Source organism: Mangifera indica, chromosome 10, assembly GCF_011075055.1.
Source record: "Mangifera indica cultivar Alphonso chromosome 10, CATAS_Mindica_2.1, whole genome shotgun sequence".
NCBI classification, from domain to species: domain Eukaryota; kingdom Viridiplantae; phylum Streptophyta; class Magnoliopsida; order Sapindales; family Anacardiaceae; genus Mangifera; species Mangifera indica.
This window is the reverse complement of record NC_058146.1, coordinates 10,055,277-10,072,919: the sequence shown is the minus strand read 5'-3', so window position 1 is coordinate 10,072,919 and position 17,643 is coordinate 10,055,277. Positions and strand designations below refer to the sequence as shown.

Sequence of the window (17,643 nt, the reverse complement as noted above, 5' to 3'; positions counted from 1 at the left end):
TTTCAATCAAACTCTTTTTCTTTCTGATATATAGTAATTGAAAATCTTGTCCAAGAAATCTGACAATGTTGACACCTTCACCAAAAAAATCATTCCATGACTTCAACCCTAAATCTTATCGTCATCGACGAAATCTAATTGTGTGAAGTCATCATATTTCATCTCAAATTGTTAACACCATCGGTTCATTGATAAAATTTGACAATGTCAACTTTTTTGATGACTTCCCATGAGGTGGAGTGGATGGAAATGTTCTAGTATATAGGTGGTGAAGATGGTGAGTTGACAGTGAGGTGAGATTCCAATCGATAGCCACTAACGACAAAGGCGAGGGTTTCTGAATATTTACAAAAACTAAATTGTAGATTTTCAAATTTATAAATAGGCCTAACTCTCATGTTTAAAACATCTTGGTCTAATATGTGAAGGGTTTTTAATTTTTTTAATATTTATGGATAATAAAATTGCTATTTTTTCTTTACACCATTAATTTTTAAAAAAATAAGTTTGATTTTAGGTGCAAAACTGTGGAAAAGTTTTTCTAGGCCAAACTTTGGAAGCAAAAATGTAATTTGCTCTTGTAAAAAATTGTTAGTTTAATGAATTAAGATTTCTTAACTATCAATCTTACAACATGTAAATAGATCTAATATCTAAACATTTCATTCAAACAATTGCATAAAATTTTTGAAAATATAAGTAGAATATTGTTTTTGCAAGTAGGTAGGGTCTATAAAGACATTTACAAATGCTAAAACAATTTGATATAATAACCTAGAAGTGGGGCTTGAAAGTAAGGAGGAGGACATCTGTAGCAGCATTCTCATACTTTACTTAATAAGATATCACCATAATACTATAGAATTTCTCATATATATAAAATTTATAGAAATATAAGAAGATTCAATATAATACAAAATAGATCTTAACTGAAAATTTAAAAAAAAAAAAAAAGCCTGTTTTGGAAAAAAAAATATTAATAAGCTAAAAGTAATTAATATAATTAAAGAAATATGTTAAAATAATATAAATAAAAAATCAATCAAACTCAAATAAATTCATATACGGAAAGAACCCAATTTTTCATATATGGAAACAATCAAAATGCGTATTATTATTATTCACTTGGTGCCAACCTATCTTACAGGTCATCCCCTTGGCAAACTTGTACCAAAAAGTTTGAGAAAGTGTAGAGGATAAAACATATATAGTTATAACTTGTACAATATGCTTTTCATCTTTTTCTTTTCTTCTATTATTATTATTATCATTGAATTCCTTTTCTATTTTTCAATATTTTATTATCCTTCCACACATGTCCAAAGCAACAATCGGATGGATGAGAAGCTCATCCACTAGTCTGTAAGCTGAGCATTTCGCTACAAAATTTTCATCACATGCCACCAAAAACAGGAGATAAACTCAAACCGATCCATCCATAAAATCCTTTAACCCAAACCCTATTTTTCCTCTTCTACGCCCTCGATCTCTTCTTCTAATTAATTTCCTATAGAATCAACATTTCTTCCTGATTTTGATTCCTTATTCTCAAATCTCCCAATCCTTTTGACAAATATTTCTTCTTACAATTCCTACATCTTCTTCAACTTCTACTCTATCCTCACTACATAATTGATCGATTATTGCATTTTTTACAAGTTTAAAAGGGTGGATCGAAGGCATGGAAAGCGCCCACTTCCATCGGAAGCATCAGAAGATAAAGAGAAACATCAAGAGCTTCCTTCTTATGAATCTTCTTGGTCAGAGACTGATATGTCAGCCATGGTTTCTGCTCTAACTCAAGTCATTGGCACCACCGATGACCAGTCAAACATGGTGCAATCCAACCCTTCAACAGTTTCTTCAGATTTGCCCCAACCAGCTCAAGATCAAGGTATTTTATACAACTCTCACACTTTCCCATATAATTACACTCTTACTTTTCACTGGCATTCAGAAATATATACATGTGCTAACACTGTTGCTAGTAACCGGATTTAGAATTTTATTGGAGGAACATACGGAAATAGATAATTATTGGACAATACATAGGCCTAAAATGTCAAAGTTTATTAGATGAGTTATGTAGTCAAAGTTTTCTCGTGGTTTATCCCATCCAAGGTCCCTTTTTCTTTTTAAATATATATATATATATTTTTTGTTTGGATTAAAAGAATTATGATGATGGTTTTAAATGTTTAGGTTGAGATGCAAGGGAAGACAAAAGAGTCAAATGTCAAGGCATTGCCAAATTCAATGTATTTGTAATTAAGCTTGCGTAAAGAATCATCTCTCTCTAAAGTGTAATTGTTCGTACCATTTCTAGGCACGATATCTATATCTATCCTTGTATTTTGTCTAATTTTTGGCAAGATAACACCTACTTTTATTCATATTTTTTATTTTTTTTTCGTGTTTTTTTATTGGTTTGGTACCAAATTATCAATCTTTTTCTGGAACATTTCTTCTGGTATGCTTTAATAGCATTTCAATCATTCCATTTGTTCCCGTTTTTGGCATTCAAACCTTATCTTCTTATTTCCAATCCAATCACATTTTCTTGCTTTAAAAAAGATGATGGCCAAGTTTCTTAGAGGATTTAAACTTCATCCTACTTTTCCCTTCTAGAACTCCCAAAATTCAACTAATATCATTAATTTTGCTAAACATTACTTAGAATTTATGTATTACACTATCCTCCCTAGTTAAATTGGTACTTTATATCTTCTTATATATACATAGATATTCTTATTTAATTTATTTCTCTAAATTTTACCACCGTAATACCAAATCATTTGGATGCACTTCCAATAATGTTGTGGTGTTAATTTTATTTGTATGACAATATTTATCATATATAGCTTTTAAAATAATACTGAGTTTATCATGCTACAATTGTTTTGGACCTAGAATTGAGTAATATTGAGTGGGGTCTCATTTGAAAATCTCCATTTTTTTTTTTCAATCGCATGCTGAAAAAGAAAAAAGGAAAATAGAATGCATCTGAACTGACCAAAAGGACAGTTTAAACATTTAATTCCATAAATTATAAGTTGCTTTGGGGCGTAACTTACTTTTTAAATTAATTTTGTTTTAGCAAAATGGCCCCATAAATAAAGGAAAGTGTTGCCGAAAGCTGTTTTGGAACTTAAAATTAATTACTTCTGATAGCATGTTATTTCATATTAGTGAATATAGGGCCACTGGTGTCCCACTATAAGCTTCCTCACTCGTTCGTGCATGGCAAGCAATTAAGAGTGCTAACTTTTGCATGAAATAACAATTTTTTCTATATCCTCCTACTCATGCATAAACCCTTTCTTAATCCATTATCATATCATTCATTATCCATCGCTACAATGTTTTTTTAATTGTATCTTATTTTTTTTAAAATTATATTTGGATCACAATTAAACTACACTTTTAATATCTTTATTGCTTCATGTTTTGTGCTATTTATCTTCATCTTGTATATTTGTATGATTTTTGTGAAGGAACAACAAGGAAGAGACATTACAGAGGGGTTAGACAAAGACCTTGGGGCAAATGGGCGGCTGAAATTCGAGATCCTAAAAAGGCAGCTCGAGTGTGGCTCGGCACATTCGAGACTGCTGAGGATGCAGCCATGGCATATGATAGAGCAGCCCTCAAATTTAAAGGAACCAAGGCTAAACTTAATTTCCCTGAAAGAGTTCAAGGAATGCCTGAGTTTTTCTATTTAATGGGTGGAGATTCTTCTTCAAACACTAGGTCTTTTAATGACCAAAATGTAAGGCCACCAATGATTAATAATCCTCCTCCTCCTCCTCCAATTCACCAAGAAGTTTATCCCGACTTGCTTCAATATGCTCAAATTCTTTCAAGCGATGATGCTAGTTTTAATTATTACACTTCAAGTCTCTTTAATCAGGAAGGTTTCTCACCTCATTCTTCTTCAACGTTATCTTCTTCCACCAGCTCATCACATCACCAGCAGCAACAGGAGCTTATGAGATTTTCATCAAATTTTGAAGATATTCATGATGATCATAGGAAGGAATTTGATGACTCAAATGGGTAGTACCATGTTCTCTGTGCGTCTATTTAATAAAATCTTCATCATATATACATTTTTTTTTAACCCATGTGGGTAGTTTTTAAAATGAATGCATATGTGACATATGACACGGAACCTCTTTATAATGACTCAACTAGATTTCAATCTAGATGAGCAGCCTTTGACGTCAATTTCGATTATTCCTTTCAAGTTAGAAGAAAGAGTTGCAGCAGAATCGACCACAACAGCATGAGCAAGCCATTTCCAAGTATTTTTTAAACAATTTTGGAAAGCTAGTCGAGCTAGTTCTGGTTTTTTGATGCATATATGCCTAGGCGAAATATATATTTGTAGTAATTGGCCTAAGGAGCATCTTCTAACGAGACGTGTAAACTCTAAATGAGTTAGAGAATTGAGTTTCTCTCTTTGTATCTTCTTCTGCAAAATCTATTCTACTTGTCATCTTATGATTTAAGTATGGTATATGTTTTGCGAACCTATCTTTAAACAAGTGAAGCAGTGAAGTAAAACATATTAATATATACTTCTACTTTGTCATTCAATTACATTTGTACAAGACTTTTATGCTGTCCATTTAATTTCTTAAAAATGAAAAATAAAATATTCATGTTATAATATAATCATATCAATAATGTTACCTACTGCTAATGAAGGTCATAGATTCAGTTAAGAGGAAGAAACTTATAACATGGTAGCTGCTAATTGTTATTTTGGGCTATTGATCTTTTAATAAGCCAATTTCCAATAGAATGATGAAGTATAAATTGTATTACTAGAATGTTTACAAGACATTACCAATCTAACAATTACCCATGGAGTTGTCGAAAATTAAAATCATAATACATTGATCTAATGGGATGGTGGATCTTCAATGAAATTTCAACTTAAATTAATTGTTAGTGGAGACAAGCATGCATAACTATAAGCTTTTATTGGATTAAAGCAGAGTTAAAAGACTTTCTTTATTTCTATCCTTCAATTTCAAATAATTCTTAAGTGAGACAACATGTGTTATATAATTTTGTTAGATTGACATGCTAATTGACACTATCTTTGTTTTCGCTTTCTTAGGAGAGATAATTAATCCGGAATATGCTACACTCAATTGTAACTTGAACTTTTTCTATTACCTTTCATGTACTATAACCAAATTATAAGTCCTCGATCAATCGTCCTAAATCCATATATTTTTTTATTAGACAATTATATAGAGGCTTCTTTCTTTAATTTTTTTATGTATCTAATTTCAAAAGGCGGTAACCTAACTTTGGTTGAAAGCATTAGAAAAATGGCACAAAGTCATCGTTTTAACTTAACTTTGAGCCAAAATAAGAGATCTTCTCAACCAGTCTTCTCTTAGCTCTCAACGTCAAAAGCACAGTAGGCTGCCAATTTTAAGTGTCTAAAGGTCACATGGGTGCACATGTACACACTACATGTCATTTATAATTTATTGTAAGATGTTTGTCTTTCTGCAAAATTGTCAAATTTTTATTTTTACTTTTTGTCTCCCGCCATTCCTGAAGGCGATATCACGGCTTCAGAATTTTTTTTTTTTTTTTTATAAGGCCAAAACAAACTTATTTATGTGTTCAATTAAGGCCAAATAACTCTTGCCCACCGAAGGGTTGATATAGAGTCTTATTCTTATCCTTTTAAGTTTAAAAATTTTATTTTCTCACCAATTTAATCAGAGATGAGGGTTAGTTTTAAGAACTAAATGTATTTATCTCATTTTGTCCAAATATTATAACAAGGGTGTAATTAATTATTATTTTATTTCGGAGGTTTAAAATACTACAATAACACCTATACCAGATTGAGCAGCGAACAATATTGGGATCTAAATGCATTTTTTTAAACTCAAAAGGAGCAAATTGATAATTTTCTCATCATATTTAAAAAATTATTATATTCACATGATGCATTTTAAAAATATATTTATAACCCTAATAGTTTGTTAAATGATATATACACTCCTAATTTGTTGTATTATGTCTAATTTCTTGAGGGTATAACAATCATTTTTAAACTACCAAGAGATATTTTGAACATTAAAAATTTCAAAAAAAAATTATTTTTTTGAATTTCCAAAACCAAAAAAAAAAAAACTTTATTAAATCCCTAACATTTTAAAAAATAAAAATTCATCACCCAAATATACGATTATATATCATTGACACTCATGTATATACTTGTAAAATTTTTTTATAACTTTAGTTTAAATTAATATAACTAAGGGGTACAAAATTATTTAATAAAATTTTAGGAGTAAAGTTTTATTTAATTTGAGGACATTTTTATTTTTTCAACAATTTTATAAAAAATTTAACAGAATTTTTAACAAATTTAATATATGGGTGGAAAAAGATTTTTCCTTTGAAATTTAAATGATAGGAACTATGATTTCATCAAACCTTGGGTGAGAAATTGTCATCTACCCTTCAATTTAATGGAAAAAAAAAAAATCCTCTCTTGCATCTGATGTACTTTGAACGCATGTAATTAGTAATAAATTAAAATATCAAAATATCTTATTACTGATTTGAATCCCTATTTAGATATTCCAAGTTATACTAATGTAAAATATTATCTTTTTTTTTTTTCGTTTTTATCTATACATCTCCTTCAGCCCCTTATATTTATCCTATCTTTCCTTTCTTTTTCTTTTTTCATATTATTTTCTCATTATACCGTAATTACACAGTGGAACAATTTATTTCCCATTTGAATATATGGTAAATGTTAAACCAACATTGCAAAAAATGGTAAGTTTTGGCTGTTTAATGAAATAGTGCGTGCAAGGCTTACGTGGTGCGGTGTCGTTCCATCCAGCAGAGGAAGAATTTCTGTAGTTTAAACAAAAAGAAGCGTGGGTGTTTCGATAAGGGAACTGTCTTAATGGTTGGACAGAAAACTTTTGAGTTCTTAAAGAAATAAACAATCCGACGACAGAGGAGTTTGGAAAAGTCGTTTTCAGGTGAGTCTGTCAACGGTAGAGATATAGAATGACAATTGTCAACAGTTGTCAGGTTATAGCTCTTTCTATATAAACAAAGGATTCATATGAAACTTGTGTAACTTTGCAATCTAATAAAACTTGGAAGTATTATTGAGTCAGTGCGGTTTGCATGTGAGTTTTGCTTAGTGCGTTTGTTATTTGTCAACAAAGGCGTTTGGTTTAGCACTCATTCTCTTGACTCGAATTTCTTATTAATTGTATTCAGGACTACAACATTTACATGTCATAATCATTGTCTTATGTGACATAATCATCCATGAGACTTAGGTCTCATATATGGTCAAATGAAATATCAAATGTGGCCTCACCTCAACCAAGTTATAAAAGAAAATTTTGATGTGGCATCAATGATCCCTTTTCAATCAAATCTATCCCTATTCATAAATCACATTTCACCAAGTAAACTTTTCTCAGGTTGAGAAAAATCTTGGATGCCATAATGGAGAAAAATCAACTTCTCACTAATAAGTGAAGAATAAGAAAGACATGGAGAATAAAGAGTGTCTAAATGTCTTCATATCTCCCATAGTGGTAACTTTTAAAATGCTCTAAAACAAATCACACTTTCTCATTATGTCATAGATTATTTCTAACAAACCTTAGGTTATGATGACATCAAATTTACCAAATGAAGGATCCTAAGAACACTTTTCGGGGCACAAAGCTATTGTGTAATAATGATACACATTTTTAGAAATATGTCGAAATTTGTATTCTAAGTTATGTATCTTCTTATGATAACATGTAGCATTGCTCTTATTGTATACTAATATTTCTATTGAATTGCCTCTTAATAAAAGAAACTGGAAGCTACTCATGGCATGTAAATTAGAGAGTAATTTTAAATAAACTCAATCAAAATCAAGAGTTTTATCTTTTTTGCATTCATGATACTGGCAAAGTTTAATGATAAATTAAAATCAGTATAATACACTTTGATTAAAGTTGATGAAATAATTAAGTGAGATGAGAAATGATGGTGCCGTAATAGAACAAATCTCATGAGAAAAATAAAACAAATAGATCGATTAAGTTCTTGAAAACTTTTGTTCTTAGTGGGTCTTATTTTATTTTGTGGTAGATTTGTGGGATCGCGAAACCTTTTTCAAGTAATACGCATGCACAAGCTATTGAAAACCTTTTCCCACTTGCTTAAAAGTAAATCAACAAGTAGGAAGAAATCTCCAAAATCCTTAAAAGATCAAAAGATTTGTTTAGTTATTTACATATTTTTTGAAAAATCTAAAAAATTGTTTTGCAGTTAAAAAAACTTCAGAAAACTATTATTTTCTCATTTTACACTAACTTTTATACAAGCTACACATAAAAACATATGAAAATATGTTAATATAGATAGTTCAAAATGTTTACAAAGGCAGTTTTAGATACAATCATCAAATGAGAAAAATCATAGCTTCATAAGTTTTTAATGGGTTATCCTTAGTGTTAATATCATATTAATTAATTAAAAACATTAATATCATTTAGTGGAAATATAATTTAGTAGAAGTTTTTAAAACATAAATTGTGTAAGTAATAAAACAGATACAATCGAAGTTTTAGAAATTGTTAATTGGGTCCATATCAAATTATAAATCTAGACTTAGCTAAAAAATAATTAATTATTTCTTACAAACTATTGAAATAACTCTAAATGGGTAACAATTTTTTTAATTTATTTAATTTTATTTTAATTTAAAAGAATTCCATCACCTTAAAATAAGAAAGTTTATACATAAATATTATCTATATACAATCTAATATTTATATGATTTTCATTCATCAATTAACAGATACTTTTTAGTTTTAAAAATATATTATAAATATCTTTTAAATAATAAAAATATATATATTTATTGCTACTTTTAAAATCTATGTTTTTTTTTTCAATTTTAAAGTAGCTGCATTTGGGTACTTATAGCAATATTTTATTATATATGATAAATATTGATGATATAATATAATATAAGTAAAAAAATATATACATTTTAAAATATATCATATTAATTCGATATAATAAATGTATTATATAATATAATATGTATTTTTTAATATAATACATATTACTAATGTAAATTAATACATTAAAAAAAAAAGATAATATGATAAATATACATATAAAAAATTTTAAAAAATTTAAAAAATTTATGATTTTTTTAAAAATGATAATATATTAATTAAAAAAATTCTATTATTTTATTTTAAAAAAATTATTTTACAATAAAATATATAATATATAATATTATAATGTAAAAAAAACCTATTAGGGTGGGTTGTTTTATAGGGGCAGATAGGCTTGGTACCCTAGTTAAAATAGTATCTGTTCCCGTTCAAGAAACACTACCAATGAAGTCCAATTTCAAAATTTAGATTTTAGACTTAACAACAATATTATAATTAATAATATTTATATATAATATATATATATATATTTATATAATATATATCTGTTTCATCGAAAATTTAGTGTATGAACAAATGATTTTGTCTTTTGATTTTTTTTTATTTTTTTAAAGCTTACAAGTAACGTAAGCCGCGTGAAGACTGACATGGAGCACGAAGTTCAACGAAGAGAAGCATGCATGAACGTGAAACAGTGAAAGAGAGTGGTTGCTTGATTTTGGGGATTTTTTTTATAAATGATTTATGACCTTAATTTTGGACCCTTTTGGTTTCTCCTAATTTTATGTCAAATTTTGCGGCTATAAGGCTGGCCTTACTCTCAAGTACAATTATGATTTACCCCACTTCAATTCAATTTTTGCTTGTTTGCAGGGAATGATGTGACGCTCCAGTCAGATAGACTTGACTTTACAATCCCAACCCAATAGATTTTAAATAGAGTAAATTAAATTACTTGTCTTTTTTATCAAAATAATTTTTTTAAATTAATGGTATAAAAATATAATTATTTACTAATTTAAAAAATAACTTTTTTATTTATTAGAATCAAAAGAAGGTAAGATAAGAGAGAACAATAAACCTAATATAATATAAAATACATTTAATAATACAATGAAATATTAAACAGTATTATTAAAAATCTGCTTATTTATAATAAATATTTAAAAAGAAATATGAAAACATCCTCCAACTTTTTAATAATATAATAATATAATAACCAGTTTATCTCATATTCAATTATTAATCATATAACTCACCACATTAACTAGTCTTGATCTCACAAGATTTGGTATCAATTACCATCCACACTACACTATACATTTTCATAATTTATTTGCTTTTAATCATCAATATTTCTTTTATTATAGTTGAGATCATGCGCTCTATAGTCTCACACATAATTATTAATTAATATAAAAAAATATATATATGTAATATTACTTAGAAAACCCACTTAAAATATATAAATCCCTTACTGAAATTCTAAAAGAAAAAAAAATCCCAACAGTGTTAAATTGTTAGATATACACACTAAATCTTTAGCTAGGACATCCAAATATGATTTATTTTTATCAAAATAATTCTGATACAGTATTAGATTTATACCATATACTATATTAATTTAATTTAATTTAAATAAAATAATATATATTTTTCATATCTCGATTATATTAATATGAGGATGTTAAAAGGGTTAATGCTTCTACTAAAAATTTTAATTAATTTATTTTAGGTTTTTTTAAATTAAATCTGACACGTTTATTTTTTTGATATACACAGTTAATTATTTGTTTAAATTTAGATGGATGTTAGAAGTTGAAAGTAGGACAGGAATGATGAGGATTGATTGTTGCGCATGGTTGGGAGTGAAAGTTGGCCACGGCCACGGCCACTTGTGTAATGATTGAGACAAGTACACACCGCCCTTCCACCGCCCTCTACACTTGCTTTATGCCATCAAACACAAACACGCTACAAATTTTAACATATTCCCCCTCTTGTCATTGTCTCGATTGTATGAAAATGTTAAAACTCTTGTACATTCATATGTATTTCTATTTCACCATCACTATGTCATTAGGGATTTTTCTTTTTTTTTTATATTAATTTATCATAATTGCAAATACCATGAATATAACCTGATCAAGCTCAACGAAATCAATACTGAAATTGTAAAAATATTCAAGTTATTCAAAATGGAGAAGCAAGTTGATTTAAATACCCAGCTCCAGTAAGAACAATATTGACACATATACCAATGATAAGAGTGTGTTTATCATTTCAAAACAAAATAATGTAAGGGCAAAAAGAGGTCTATCAGATGTCAAGTACATGATACGTATACACATAATTAGAAAACAAAAATGTGATCATAATTAATTGTTCATAGTTTGCATATCACAATCATTAATATACCCAATTAAATGTTGGTTACAGGATATCATTTCACTCTAGTATATTGAATCTAACGGCAAGTATGCATAATTCATACTAAATTTACATATGAACAACCTAGTTAGCTCTCTCTTTAGTCTAAATGCTCTGATGCTTATATGTGTTTTATTATTAAGATTTAATGATGTATAAACATAGTTCTTATTACGAGATATATGGATTATATGTATATATGTAATTACAATCGAAAGGTTAAAGATAAAGATTAACAAATTATAAGTGTCAAATTATAGAAAGATAAAGTTTCAATAAAAATAAATTATATTTATACATAAAATTTTAAAATAAAAAACTATGAGTTTGGGTGGCTATACCATTCTCGTGGGTGGGAAAAGGACTATTTCCCACCCAATTTTTAGGTTCTTCTCAAATCTACATTCACAGGAGATGAAAAACCTCTATTCTCATCCATGACCAAACTGTCGTCCAAATTTTCAATTTGAGACAGGGATAAAATCATCATTTTAATTATAAACCTTAAAACTTTAAAATTTCACCATTTCCCTCCTCTAACTTTTAAAAACTAACATCTCAACTCATTCTTAAAGTTTGAAAAGTTTAGATTTCATCCTTAGGGTTTGCTTCCTTCTCCGACCACCATCGACGATCGACGCATTCCATCGATCTCTCATCTCTAACTACAAAGGATGATAAAGTGTCGCTCAGATTAGCATCGTCTAGATATAGAAGAATAGACTAAGGACAACATCATTGCGTCTAGACGACACGACGAGCGATAAAGGATGACGAAGCATCATCCTTCATCATCTGGGTGGAGCGACGAAAAGAGACCTCTTCGTCACACAGTGTTGCGACAAGGAGATGAAGATTACTTCATTGCACCACCGCCATCGCACCAAGAGAAATAGGAGGCATGAGACAACGTCGGAAGATAAAGTTGAAAAATGTGGATAAAACTACTATTTTTGAAAGTTATAAGGGGCGGCTGCATTTTGAAAAAAATGAAGACCCTAGGTTTGAGGGTGAAAATGTTACTTTTCAAAGTTTAAAAACTTTAGGTATAGGTGAAATGTTAGTTTCTAAAATCTAAAGGAGGTGAAAAGTAATAAACTTTATAACTTTTTAATATAAACAGTAAGATAACTATTTTATCCCCTCCTTTTAATACAAAAAATTAACAGAAGTTTGTTTATGAGTAGAAATAGGGATTTTCATCTCCCGTAGGTATAGGTTTAAAAATGACCTAAAATTTGAGTGAGAAATAGTCCTTTTCCCCTCGTGGGTGCATAAAGCTAATATGTTTATCTCTTACCAAAACATACATTTAAAACTTTCTTCGAGAAAATGTTAATTTTCAAATGAATATATAAAAGTTATAGAATCATATGAATAAGTTTATCTACTTTAATAATATGTAATTAACATTCTATTTTTATCACATAATATATTTTATTTGTGAAAAAAATTAAAGAAATTATTTTTCCTTAGTTCGAGTTAAAGTTAATTTATTGGTTTTCTTTTTAAGGCTTTCATAAAGATTCACGCTTAAAGCACTTTTTTTTTTTCTTCTGCAATACTGATCAAGAATATTAGGACAAAATTATCTACAATTGCTAAACTACATCATGTCAAAAGTGAAATCATATTTTTCTATATAACATGTCAAAGCGTGCTTATGATATATATATTTTTAATTTCGTAGTGCTAATTTAATTAATTCTAGATGATAATGATTTATACTTAATATATAAGAAGATTAAAGTAGCCCATAACATTATTAAATAGTCATTATATAATTGGGTTCATAGGCCCTCTTAATTATGATTGCAAGTCTCCACACGTGTTCACACAAACATACAAAGAAAAAAAATATATTTGAGCTCTTAGCAACAAATTTAATTAAAACAATTACAAATTAGGGTTTCTTTTTTCAAATATAACCAACAACCTTACCCCTATACCTTTTTAACCAATTAATTTAATCAAATACAGTTTTCCTTTCATCCCTAACACTCCAATCCTAAACTAAACTCCTCAACCCAGTCAATCTCTAACTCTCATCTCATTTATAATTTATTATACTAAATACTAGAAATCAAAGAAGAATGATCATTAAATCCATGAGTTAAAATGGATCTTAACTTTAGATTGTGTTGATGTCTAATGAAACATAAGATTGTGTATTGCTATTATGTTGGTTTACTGTTAATGTATTGTTATGGGTGTTTAAATAAATGGTGTAATATATGATATTTTATGTTGGTAAATGGTTTTCAAAATTCAAAGATGTATAAATCAAAGAAACAACATGAAAAGAATTAAGAAAACTAATTAAAATAAAGGGTCTTTGTGCCCTAAGTCATGTTATGTAGTTCTCAGGGTTTAAAAATTTACTGTAGGTCACATAATGGTTCAACACTAAGTGTTTTTTCCAAGTTTTTTATGCGATTAGGGGGGGTTTGATAATTTTTTTTATGTGATTAAAGGTATTAATAGGCCGCAAGACTTATTTCCACCCAAAGTTATGTGCGTGAAAGTTTGTGCATTGCCAAACTAACGCACGTAACTTTTCAAATATCTAAAGTCTCACCTATAATACAATTCTGTGAATGACTTCTATTAGTTTAAGGTTTAAATAACTATCTTACCTTTTTAGTGAAATGACTAAAATGCCCTCCAATTTAAATTATTAATTTAATATAGTAATTTTGTAATTAAATATGAATTACCAATTTACCCTTCACTATATAATGATCAAATCACTACTTCTAAAATTGAAAATTAGATTAATGTGATTTGCTTATCTTAATTGCATTTAGGGTAAGCAAATGTACTGTATTGATTTCATTATTGTGATCAACATTATATGTGACCTGTTAAATTTACAAATACCATAGCTTTGATTAAAATTTCTAGATTTCATTATTGTCCATTATAACTAAACTAATGTTGTAAAATGTGTAGGTTGTATATGATAAATATGCATTTTAAGTGCATATTAATGTAACCTATATGTTAAACTAAATCTGATGGATTGAATGTAAATTGTAAATACTACATATTTATTCTAGAATGCATGAAGAGTTGAACCTGGAAATACATGTAGTAAGAGATGCCCTCAGCAAGAAGGTTTTCTATCACAGTTTATGGTTCAAAGAGATATTCAAATAGACATAGACTGAGAGTAAATTGAGTTTGTGATTAGGGTTCTAGTCAAGTTAGAGATCAAGTCCAAGTTGATGGAAGAGATCAGAACAACTCAATTAGATGATGACGAGTGTGAGCAGAAAGTCTAGAGAGTTTAGAATAGTCTTGAAGTAGGTTTTCATATTATTGAAGGTGTTATTAAGTTTAGAGGTAGAGTATGTGTTCCACTAGTTGATGAATTGAGGTAGAGAATTCTTGTAGAGGCTTTCAATTCTTTTTACATTATCCATCCAGGCGGTGTAATGATGTATCAAGATTTGAAAAGGAGCTTCTAGTGGCTGGGTATGAAGAAAGATATGAATGAGCATGTAACTAAGTGTGTCACCTGTTAACAAGTTAAGGTTGAGCACTAGACATCGTTAAGACTATTACAACCTTTAAGTGTGTTTGAGTGGAAATGGGAGCATTTTTATGGATTTTGTTATTGCATTTCTAAGGGTTTATAGTGGTTATAATGCACTTTGGGTTATAGTTGACAAATTAACTAAGACAACACATTTTCTACCTATTAAGGATACCATAATTACAAATTAGTTAGGAAAGCTACATGTGAGAAAGATTATCAGGTTGCCTAGGGTGCCTAAGACAATTATATCAAATAGAAAGACATGATTTGTGTCAATTTTCTAGAAGAGTTTGCACAAATCGTTAGACACTAACTTGACATTCAGTGCAACATATCACCCATAGACACATGGTCAGATTTGGAAGACTAACTAGATGTTATAAGATATGTTGCGAGTTTGTTGTTTAAATCATAAAGCTAGTTGGCTAGAGAAGTTGCCCTTAGTAGAGTTTGTTTATAATAACAGCTATCTAGCGATAATTCACATGGTGCCCTAAAGGGCACTTTATTGTAAAAGGTGTCATTCTTTTCTACATTAGGATGAGTTGGGTGAAAGGGATGTCTTAGTATAGTCTCTTAGACCGGAGTTAACTTAGAGGATGATTCAAGATATCCAATTAATCAAGAAAAGAATGAAAAAAGCCTAGGATCGACAAAATAGCTATGTTGATGAAAGACATAAGGACTTAGAGTTTAGAGTTATCCATTATAAGCATTTGATGAGGCTTGCAAGAAAGGATAAGTTAGCTTTGAGGTATATCGACCTTTATGAGATAATGAAATGGGTCAGTAAGGTAACTTATAGATTGGCTTATCGATGAGTATTGATCATATTCATAATGTGTTACATTGCTCATTGCTATGTAAGTATATTGGTGATCCCTCACTTGTTTTAAGAACTGAAGAGATTCAATTACCTGAGAACTTGAGTTATAAGGAAAGATTAATTTAGATTCTAGATAGAAGAATCAAACAACTGAGGAACTGACAGATCCCCTTGGTCAAAGTAAGGTTGAAGAATCTACCTGGGAAATAAAGTAGGATATGAGAGAAAGACATCCAAGCTAATTTCAATGAATTTCAATGATGGAATAATAAAAAGAGGGAGGAATTGTGATGTGATCCATGGAAGACCAAGAATATGTGACCTAATAATAAAATATTATGACAAGAGTGTGGTAGGCTAGATAACATTGAGAAAGTTGAAGACACAAGCTAAAGGTAAAAAACATGATGTGGCACTCAAGGATGACATGATAAATGACATGTAGAGCATCAAACACATGTGAAATGATATGAGACATCCTTGGTGATGTTTTTATTTGTCAAAACATAGCTTGATTAGGCAAAAATTCATGTAAAGAAAGCAAGAGAATTCAGTTGAAATTCATTTTCCTAATATTTTTAGTTTTCTAGTTGTTTAGGAGTTTTATTTGCTTTAAGAGTCTTAGTTTTATTTGCTTTAGGAATTATAATTACATTATGATTATTATTTAAAATTATTATTGTCTTATTTAGATTGAGATTGTTATTATCCTATTCAAACTAGGGCTATAAATGATCATATAACCTTGGGATAAATGATACACATTGACATAATGAAATTGTGAGATTTTTTTCTCTTGGTTTTTTTGAGAACTCATGAACTTATCAAAAATATTTTCTTGTGGAGTTCAAATATGACTAATCACTCTTATTCTTTTCTATTCTAAAGTGTGACGTCAACTTATAAGTTTGATTCATGTCAATTTATAGATATTAGGTCAATGTTTTTATACCTTTAGTTTGTGATTATCCATAATCCTTGGGTTAAAGTTTTTATACTTTTGGTTCGTGTTTGTTATAGACAAGTTTTCTTAATTTAAGATCTGATTTAGTTTTTCTAGGTTTCTAGTTTCTTTGCTTGGGTGTTGGGTCTCATAGTTCATCTTTGAGGTTCACATCAATTTGCTATTAGAGCTTGGCTTTAAATCAAACAAAAAGAAAAAGAAACCAAATAAAAAAAAAGAAAAAAATAAATTAAACAAAAAAACCAATTTAAAATGTGCAAATATAAGTGATTAAGTGAATTTTTTTTTTTTGGAGAGGAGTGAAAACAAATGAGAGAGTGTGTGAGGTCCTTTCCAACATATTTTGTCGGTTACAATCATGTCATCATGCCTAAATAAAAGTTTTTCTAAAAGGGACAATTTGAAGACAAATCATTTTGAAGAGAAGGGCAATAATGTGATCCATGAAAGACCAAAAATGTGTGATCTAATAATAAAGGACTATAACAAGAGTGTATTGCATTAAGAACGTTGAAGACACAAGCAAAAGGTAAGAAGCATGACATGACACTCAAGGATGACATGACAAATGACATGAAGAGCATGAAACAAATGGGAAATGATATGACACATCATTAGTGACGTTTTCAATTGTTAAAATATGAAGTAGAAGCTTGATTAGACAATAATTTATGTGAAGAAAGCAAATGAATTCAATTGAAGTTTAGTTTCCTAGTATTTATAGTTTTCTAGTTCAGAAGTTTTATTTATTTTAAGAGTTTTAGTTTTATTTTCTTTAGGAATTATAATTACATTAGGATTATTATTTAGAATTATTATTATCTTATTTAGATTGAGACGGTTATCATCCTAAAGATTAAGATTGTTATTATCTTAGAGATTATGCTTGTTATTATCCTAT

The 17,643-nt window shown here is 28.8% G+C and overlaps 1 protein-coding gene across 1 annotated transcript; it reads left to right on the top strand.

Annotated features, from left to right (window-relative positions):
- Window positions 1-1,251: 1,251 nt before the first annotated feature.
- On the top strand, window positions 1,252-4,511 carry LOC123227020 (ethylene-responsive transcription factor ERF113-like). Its single transcript, XM_044651629.1, has 2 exons — window positions 1,252-1,894; window positions 3,495-4,511. Exons 1-2 carry the CDS (start codon window positions 1,774-1,776, stop codon window positions 4,058-4,060), a joined length of 687 nt encoding a protein of 228 aa, XP_044507564.1. The 5' UTR covers window positions 1,252-1,773; the 3' UTR covers window positions 4,061-4,511.
- Window positions 4,512-17,643: the final 13,132 nt, after the last annotated feature.

What these genes read in the sequence shown, in the direction of transcription:
- LOC123227020 (XM_044651629.1), top strand. Translation starts at nt 1,774, where the DNA reads ATGTCAGCCATGGTTTCTGCTCTAACTCAAGTCATTGGCACCACCGAT. An exon ending in CCAACCAGCTCAAGATCAAG is followed by an intron (nt 1,895 to 3,494) that starts GTATTTTATACA and finishes ATTTTTGTGAAG; the next exon opens with GAACAACAAGGAAGAGACAT.